General features: G+C 45.0%; 1 protein-coding gene across 1 annotated transcript in view; it reads right to left on the reverse strand.

Annotated features, from left to right (window-relative positions):
• Positions 1 to 5,095, reverse strand: part of dctn4 (dynactin 4) — a 48,570-nt gene extending 43,475 nt beyond the window's left edge. The window contains exon 1 of the mRNA XM_060837422.1: positions 4,935 to 5,095. Coding sequence (XP_060693405.1) covers positions 4,935 to 5,069 — 135 coding nt within the window. The 5' untranslated portion in view covers positions 5,070 to 5,095. The remainder of the gene's footprint in view (positions 1 to 4,934) is intronic.
• Positions 5,096 to 9,833: the final 4,738 nt, after the last annotated feature.

Here is a 9,833-nt window from a genome sequence, read left to right on the forward strand (position 1 = left end):
GGCAGTATAGATGAACAGAGATCTTGGTGTTGCATTTTTTAGATTCTCTACAGCATGGAAACAAGCCCTTTGGCCCAACCAATCCACACCGACCCTCCGAAGAGAAACCCACCCAGACCCATTTCCCTCTGACTAATGCACCAAATGTTATGGGCAATTTAGCATGGCCAGTTCATCTGACCTGCACATCTTTGGACTGTGGGAGGAAACTGGAGCACCCGGAGAAAACCCACGCAGACACGGGGAGAATGTGCAAACTCCACACAGACAGTCGCCCAAGGCTGGAATCAAACCTAGGACTGTGGTGTTGTGAGGCAGCAATTCTAACCACTGAGCCACCATGCCACCACGTGTCCAGGTGCATAAATCTCTGAAAGTTACCATCCAGGTTGATAGGGTTGTTAAGAAGGTACATGGTATGTTGGTATTTATTGGTAGGGGGATTGAGTTTCAGAACCACAAGGTCATGCTTCAGCTATAAGGCTGCACCTGGAGTATTGCGTACAGTTCTGGTCACCGTATTATAGAAAGGATGTTGAAGCTTTGGAAAGGGCTCAGAGGAGATTTACTAGGATGTTGCCTGGTATGAAAGGAAAGTCTTACAAGAAAAGGCTGAGGGAACTGAGGCTGTTTTCATTCGAGAGAAGGTTGAGAGGTAACTTAATTGAGATGGAAAAGATAATCAGAGACTTAGAGAGGGTGGACAGTGACAGTCTTTTTCCTCAGATGGTGAAGGCTAACATGAGGGGACATAGCTTAAAATTGAGGGGCAATAGATTTAGGACAGATATCAGAAGTAGTTTCTTTACTCAGAAAGTAGTTGGGGCTTGCCTGCAACAATAGTAGACAGGTCAACATTAAGGGCATTTAAATGGGTATTGTACATATGGATAATAATGGGACAATGTAGGTTAGATGGACATCAGATTAATTTCACAGGTGCAACATCTAGGGTACTGCGCTGTAACATTCTATATACCTGATCAAGACAAGGTGTGAATTAGTCATGTGCTATGCTCACCAAATATGATTCTAAACCAAAGTTTTTATCAGATTCATAACTTGTTGAGTGAAGACTCCCATTAAGATAATGTTTTTAAAAACAGGAACATGAGAATCAGGAAGAGGAAACTATTCTCATGATGGTCTGCGGCGTTACACTGAAGTTATCCAAGATTTTTCTGTACGTATTCTTTCGACTGCTAACTCTGCCCACAAGCTCAATTTTATTTTCCTCTATTTTCTGTCATACATAGGGTCATAAAAACATACAGCATGGAAACAGACCCTTTGGTCCAGCTCATCCATGCCAACTAGATATCCTAACCTAATCTAGGCCCATTTGCCAGTATCTGGTCCACATCCCTCCAAACCCTTCCTATTATATACCCATCCTGATGTCTTTTAAATGCTGTAATTGTACTAGCCTCGACCACTTTCTCTGGCAGCTCATTCCATCCACACCACCACCCTCTAAGTGAAAAAGCTGTCCCTTCGCTCCCTTCGATATCTTTCTCCTCCCAACCTGAACCTAAGCCCTCCAGTTCTGGACTCCCCCACCCCAGGGAAAAGATCTTGTCTATTTATCCTATCCATGCCCCTCATGATTTATAAACGTTTATAAGGTCACCCCTCAGCTTCTGAGGCTCCAGGGAAAACAGCCCCAGCCTATTCAGCCTCTCCGTATAGCTCAAATGCTCCAAACCTTCCAACATCCTTGTCAATCTTTTCTGAATTCTTTCAAGTTTCAGAACATCTTCCCAATAGGAAGGAGATCAGAATAGCATGCAATATTCCAAACATGGCCTAACCAATGTCCTGGTGCAGCCACAACATGATCTTTCAACTCCTATATTCAATGCTCTGACAAATAAAGGAAAGCATACCAAATGCCACTTATTATCCTTTGTACCTGCGACTCTACTTTCAAGGAACTATGAACCTGCACTCCAAGGTCTCTTTATTCAGCAACACTCTCTAGGATCTTACCATTAAGTGGATAAGTCCTGACTTGCTTTTCCAAATTACAGTACGCTGCATTTATCTAAACTAAACTCCATCTTCCACTTCTCAGCCCACTGGCCCATCTGATCAACATCTCATTGTACTCTGAGTAAACCTTCTTCACTATCCACATGTCCAATTTTGGTGTCATCTGCAAACTTCCTAACCATACCCCCCAAATTCACATCCAAATCATTTATATAAATGAGGAAAAATAGTGGACCCTGCATCGATTCTTGTGGTACACCACTGCTCACAAGCATCCAGTCTGAAAAGCAACTCTCCACCACCACCCTCTGTCTTCTACCTTCAAACCAGTTCTGTATCCAAATGGCCATTTCTCCCTCTATTCCATGAGATCTAATCTTGTTAACCAGTCTCCCACGGGGAACCTTGTCAAGTTAGTAAAGTCCATATAGATCACATCTACTGATCTACCCTCATCAATCCTCCTTGTTACCTCTTTAAAAATCTCAATCAAGTTCGTGAGACATGACCTCCCATTCACAAAACCATGCCTAATCAGTCCTTGCCTTTCCAAATACATGTAAATCCTGTCCCTCAGGATTCCATCCAACAACCTGCCCACCACCAATGTCAGGCTCACTGCTCTATATTCCCTGGCTTTTCCTTACTACCTTTCTTAAATAGTATGCTGAATATGCATACATGTTCTGGCACATTTGCCCCTGCCCTAGGTGAACACAAAACACTTCATGAACTCTTCCATTTCTACTGATGGTAAATTGTGAGAAGGATAAGGTGCATGAGGATATCAGACTTGTTCGCTAGACAGAGCAGTGGTAAATGGCAATCAGCCCACAAAAGTGCGAGATAGCGCACTTAGGGGTGCTAATAAGGGAATGAATGACACTATGAATAATAGGCCCCTGTGAACTACTGATGATAGGTAAAGTGGTCATGAAGTCACAAGGGATACTTGACATTATTAACTAAGACATAGAAAGTAGGTACAGGACAATTATGTTGGAATTGTAGAAGTTGCTGGTTGGCCCACAACTACAGCACTGCCTGCAATTCTGGGAAGGATTGCACTAGAAAGTGTGAGCAGATGATGATGCTTCCTGGGCTAGACAGTCTGAACTATGAGGAAAGATTGGATAGGCTGGGTTTGTTTTCTTTGTAGCAAAGTTTGACAGGAGATCCAATAGAGGATGTAAAGATTGATGTGGAGAAGCAGGCACAGTCTTCATTTTTAGAGGAGTCTATATCCAGAGGGCATAATTTTAAGATGAGGTAGAGGCTTAGAGGAGAGTTGAGAATTCTTCCACTTGGACGTGGGTGAAGAGTCATAAATTCTCATAATATCTAAATAATATTTAGAATTTCACTTGTCACCAGAGCATCCAGAGCTGTGGGTCAAAAACCAGAAAAGGGAATTTGTGACAGATTTTGAGCCAATGTGGAGCTAACAGGCCAAATGGCCTCTTTCTCTGTAAATATCAATGAGTCTACTTCTGTAACCTCTCCTAGTCCTGCAAGCCTGAAATTTCTACACTCTTCCAGTTCTGGCTTCTTGTGAATCTCCAATTAAAATCACTTAATCATTGACGGCCATGACTTCTGCAATTGTGTCATCAGCTTTGGAATTACCTTGCTAAGCTTCCTCCATTTGAGTACCCCCTCTTGCTTCCTTACAACACTGCTTTAAGCCAGGGTCATGGCATGCCTGAGTATTGCGTCACATAGCTTGGCTTTAGAGGTGTCTGATAAAGCTCTTGAAGAGCCTTGGATCACTTTCCTAGGTTAAAAGCACTAAGTGAGGAAAGTTATTTCTGAAGACACTGATCATCCCTGAATACAGGTCTGACTGACTTTTCAATGACTGCTTAATAATGTAAAACTTGCTTGATGAAAAAATCCAAATTACACTCAACTAGAACTAGTTTTGAAAACATCTTTGATGTCTGAAATTCCCAGCCAGAACTACCAAGTCTAGTCCCACTGGTGTCACATATCAAACTGCCTTGTATCAAATATAATACTCAAGGCTGAACCATTACAGCATTTCCAAAATAAATTTCCAACACAAAGCATATTGCCACACTCTGTGCTTTGTGGAAGAGTAGGAATAATTAAAATTTTACTTGATTTTATCAACAGCAAAGTCATAAGAAAATTAAAACACCACTTTCTTTTGACAATTTGGACATTTGGCGGAGAAGGCAGGGGGGTGTTAGGTGAGTTTGGGAGACCAGAGGTCAGGCATGATGGGTGTTGGTTAGACATCAGGCCAAAGGGAGACGAGGAGAAATTTGGCATTGATGCAGGTGTGGAGAGATATTGAGCATGGGAGCGAATTAGGGGGAGAAGGGAAACATAGGCGTGGCCTGGGAAAGATGGGAGGCCAGATCAGGCTCGTGTCAGCACTGTCCTGAGGAAGGATCACTGGTCACGAAACATTACCTGATTCCTCTCCACAGATCTTGCCAGACCTGCTGGGATTTCCCAGCACCTTCTGTCATTGTTTCCCAGTCAGCGCCTCATCCCCACTGTTCATGTTGGGGGTGGGATGTGGTCTAATGGGGAGCGAATGGGGCTCTGGGGTTCACGGCCTGGGCCTGAGCTCTCTCTCTCTTCCCACCACCCTAAGGCCAGGACCCATTCTCCCCCCACCCCCCCCCCCTCCCCACCCTCAATGGAGAGCACTGACTGACAGGAGGGCACTGGGTGGAGGGATGGGAGCTGGGCCTGGGAGTGCCAAGTGCCTGGGGCCGGCCTTGGGGTTGGAGCTGGGGCCTAGAGCCAAGCTATTCCTGCCAGGGACTGGGGTCAGACCGGGGCTCGGGCTGGGCAGCCTATACCAGGCCCCCGAGCCTGGGGCTGGGCCTGGGCCTGGGCCTGGGCCGGCGGGTGGGTGGAGGAGGCGGCCTGTAAAAGCCTGGTTTAAAGTGAGCGGCGGCACCTACTTCGTGGGAAACGCACTCGAGCGAGCGCAGCTCATGGCAGTAACGGCAGAAGTAAAGCTGCGAGAGCGGGAGCCGGAGCTTCTTGTCGCCGTGAACCAGGTAAACCACCCGCTCGAGCTGCAGCAGCGACGCCATCTTCCCCGGGTCACATGACCCGCGCGATGACGTCGCCGCGGGCACTACGTCATCGCCACGTCCGACGCAGTGACGTCGCCGCCAGCCCTCCCTGAAGGGGGAGGCCACTCAGCCCGTCCAGTCACTGAGATGGAACAAGTAGAACTACAGAAACACAGAGTATAGGACAAGGAGTAGGCCATTCAGCCTATCTAATGGCAAGGATAGAATAGAGGAACATAGAAACAAGAGTAGGCCCTTACCCCCAGTCAATGTAGGAGCAGGAGCCATCTAGCCCCTCTGCCATTCATTGTGATCAGGTCTGACCTGTGGTCTATCCCCATATAACTTTCTTTGGCATGTACCTCATCATACTTTTGCTTAACAAACAAAATCTCAGATATAAAATTAGTCCATTTCTGATGAAGAGTCATATAACACTCAAAAAGTTATTTTTCTCTCTTCATTAGATGCTGAGTTTGTCCCGAAATTCCTGTTTTTACTGAGTGACATTAGGGGTGGGTACAATTGTACTATGCTGACCTCTGAGCTAGAGGATCCAGGTTGAAGTTCTGCCCGCTCCAGTGCTGTGCACTCACATGGCACTGCATTGATGTGTCAGCATTTTTTTCTTTGAACTGTCTGTGGACTGTGAGAGGACAGTGACAGAATCCATGATGGGTTATATCATACAGAGGTTCTGGAAACAATTGATTGAACACTCCAAAGTATGTTTTATTGTCCAATCATCACAGAAATCCCCTATGTTAACCAGAGCAAAGAATATTTGGGCATGGGGTGACTTTGTCACCACTAGAATGCAGTAGTGAAATGTGAAGCTTTGCCACACAAGCTGCAATGAGAAGTCAGAGTTTATTCCAATTGTCGAACTCAAAGACTCTGGCTTCCATGCAATTGCAGTTTAAAGAGAGCAACATACCAATTAACTATTTTCAAAGTGAGCAGTAAGATTCTGACCTGACTGTGTTGGGTATTGATGTTTAAGCAAGAATTTGCATTTCTAGGACATAATTACTGACTTCAATATCCCACGATCACTTAGAAGTCGTGAGTATATTTTTTTAAAGTTCACTCCTAGTACATCAGCATCACTGGACTCCCCATCCCTAGTTGCCCTAGCGAAAGTGGTGGTGAACTGCCTTCTAATGCCACTGCAGTCCATGTGTTGGAGGTAAACCCACAATGCTGTTAGGGAGGGAATTCCAGGATTTTGACCCAGTGCCAGTGAACGAATTTCCAAGTCAGGATGGCGAATGGCTTGCAGGGGAACTTGTCTCTGCTGCCCGTGTCCTTCTAGATGGTAACAGCTGCGGGTTTGGAAAGTGCTATTGAAGGAAATTTAGTGATTTTCTACGGTGCATCTCCTGGATAGTAGACACAGCTGTGACTGAGCATCAATGGTGGAGGGTGTGGATGTGGTGGTGTCAAGCTTCTTGAGTGTTGTTGGAGCTGCACCCATTCAGGCAAATGAGAATTATTCCATCACACTTCTGACTTGTGCCTTGTAGATGGTGGACAGGTTTTGTGGAGTCAGGGGGAGAGTTACTCACTGCAGTATTCCTATCCTCTGACCTGGTTTTGTAGCTAGTGTTTTTTTATCTGATGAGTCCAATTGAATTTCTGACCAATGATTGCCCCTAGCTTGTTGATAGTCATTGTTGGTATTGTGAATGCTAAGGGACAGTAGTTAGTTTGTCCAGAATATTGTGAAACATGAAAGGGTTCAGAAAAGATTTACAAGGATGTTTCCAGGGTTAGAGGATTTGAGCTACAGGGAGAGGCTGAATAGGCTAGGGCTGTTTTGCCTGGAGCGTCGTAGGCTGAGGGGTAACCTTATAGAGGTTTATAAAATCATGAGGGGCATGGATAGGATAAATAGACAAAGTCTTTTCCCTGGGGTGGGAAGTCCAGAACTAGAGGACATAGGTTTAGGGTGAGAGGGAAATGATATAAAAGAGACCTAAAGGGCAACTTTTTCACTTAGAGGGTGGTACGTGCATGGAATGAACTACCAGAGGAAGTGGTGGAGGCTGGTACAATTACAGCATTTAAAAGGCATCCAGATGGGTATATGAATAGGAAGGGTTTGGAGGGATATGGGCCGGGTGCTGGCAGGTGGGACTTGATTGCGTTAGGATATCTGGTCGGCATGGACGGGTTGGACCAAAAGGTCTGTTTCCGTACTGTACATCTCTATGTCTCTATGATCGTTCCTTGACATTTTGTGGCATGAATGTTTCTTGTCACTTTTCTGTGAATTCCGAAACAGGATTTTGTCTAGGTCTTGCTTCATTTGAACATGAACTGCTTTAGTGTCTGAGGATTTACAAGTGGTGTTGAACTTTCAGCAATCATTGTTAGAGACAAAAGAAAACTGCAGATACTGGAATCCAATATGGACAAGTAGGAGACTGAAAGAACACATCAAGGCAGGAGCATCAGGAGGTGGAGAAGTCAACGTTTTGGGTATAACCCTTCTTTAGGACTAAGGATGGAAGCAGGGGGAGCTGCAGATAAGGGGTTGTGGGGTGTGGAAGGTGAAGGGTTATGGGTAGGGAGAGGGGGTAGTAGTGAGGTAGTGATAGGTGAATACAAGTGAATAACCCTTCCCCCCTGACTTTATCTGCAGCTCCCTCTCCCTCCACATTCCAATTCTTGAAGTATCAACTTCTCCACCTCTGATGCTGCCTGGCTTGCTGTGTTCTTCCAGCCCCTTACTTATCTACTTTCTGCAATCATCAGCAAACATCTCCACTTCTAACCTTAAGATGGAGGGAAGGTCATAGAAATCTATAATGCAGAGAGGCCTTTCAGCCCATTGTATTTTTGCCTGTCAAAACAACCACCTAGCTATTCTAATTTCCAACCTTGTATGGTTTGATATCACTTGGCATTGATGAAGCAGTTGAAGATGATTGGGTATGGGACTCTACCCTGAGGAAGTCCTGCAGAGATGTCCTGGAGCTGAGATGACTGACCTCCAACAACCACAACCATCTTCCTATGATTCCAAACAATGAAGACTTTGTCCCTGATTCCCACGGACTCCAGTTTTGCTATGTTGAATAGTCGGCACTGTTTTGGGAAGTGCAGCAGCCAATTTGGATCTCGGAGTATCCCTCCCCAATACATCAGATGGAGTACCACCCTTAGAAAGGTCCACCATTATCATAGAGATGTGGCAGCAAGGGGATCAGGGAGGGAACTAAATATCCATCCCATCAAAAAGGACAGGAAGTTGGGTAGGGGGGGAGGGGCTGCTTTGTTAGTAAGGAATGAAATTAACTCAAATGCAAGAAGTGATAGAGAGTTGGAGGGCATAGAATCTGCGTGGATACAGTTGAGGAAATGCGAAGGAAAAAGACCCCATTTGGAGTTACGTACGGATCTCCTGGCAGTAGTAAGGAAGTGGGAAAGAAAATAAATCAGGAGACAAAAAAGGCATTTAAGATAGGCAGTACTTCAATAATCATGGGGGACTTCAATGTGCAGGTGAAGTGGGAAAGTCAGGTTGGTAACAGATCCCAAAGAAAGGAATTCAGGGAATGTTCAAATGGGGTTTGGGGAGCAGCTTGTGGTGGTAGACCCCATTATGGAAATGGCAATTCTTGATTTGGTGATGTGTAACGAGGTTGACTTGATTATGGAGTTTAAGGTGAAGGAATCCCTGGGGTGCAGTGACTGCAGTATGACAGAATTCACCCTGCAGTTTAAAGAGGAGAAGTTGGAATCCAATGGAACGATATTGCAATTGAGTTAGATAACTACAAAGACATGAGGGAAGAGCTAGCAAGATTGACTTGAAAGGGAACCCTAGCAAGAGGAACACTGGAGCAGGAATGGGACAGTTTCTTAGGGTAATTCTGGAGGCACAGCAGAAATTCATCCCAAGGAAACGAAACATACTAAAGGGAGGAGGGGGCAATCGAGGCTGACAAGGGAAATAAGGAGCAACATAAAAGCAAAGATAAAGTGTACAATATGGTGAAGATTAGTGGGAAGCCAGAGGGTTGGGAAGCTTCAAAAACCAGCAGAGGATAACTTAAAAAAATCAATAAGGGGGGAGGAAATGAAATATGAGGGGAAGTCAGCTGGTAATATTAAAGAAGATTATAAGAGTCTTTTAAACTTACATATTAGATAAGAGTGAGGTAAGACTGGACATCAGACTGCTGAAGGAGTAGTAAAGGGAAATAAAGAAATAGCAGAAGAATTGAACAGGTACTTTGCATCAATTTTCAGAGTGGAAGATACCAGCAGCACACCAGAACTTCAAGAGAGTCGGGGGCAGAGGTGGGTGTAGTGGCCATCACAAGGAAAAGATGCTGGGGAAGCTGAAAGGTCTGAAGATGGACAAATCTCCCAGACTGGATGGACTACACCCAGGGTTCCGAAGGAGATAACTGTGAAGGTTGTAGAGACATTGGTGGTGATCTTTCAGGAGTCACTGGAGCCAGGGAAGGTACCAGAGGACTGGAAAATGACTAATGTACAACGCCAGTTTAAGAAGGCCTGGAGGCAAATGACAGCAAATTAAAGGTTGGTTCGCTTCAATGGATGGTGAGATTTTAGAGTCCATTATTAAGGATGGGATTGCATAGTACCTGGAAGTGCATGGTAAAATAGGACTGAGTCAGCACCCTTTGTCAAGCGTAGGTCATGCCTGATAAATCTGTACAAATGTTTTGAGGAGTTAACGAACAAGTTAGACAAAGAAGAGCCAGTAAACATGATCTGTTTGGATTACCAGAAGGCCTTTGGCAA

This window comes from Hemiscyllium ocellatum, chromosome 16 (genome assembly GCF_020745735.1).
Source record: "Hemiscyllium ocellatum isolate sHemOce1 chromosome 16, sHemOce1.pat.X.cur, whole genome shotgun sequence".
Lineage (NCBI taxonomy): Eukaryota > Metazoa > Chordata > Chondrichthyes > Orectolobiformes > Hemiscylliidae > Hemiscyllium > Hemiscyllium ocellatum.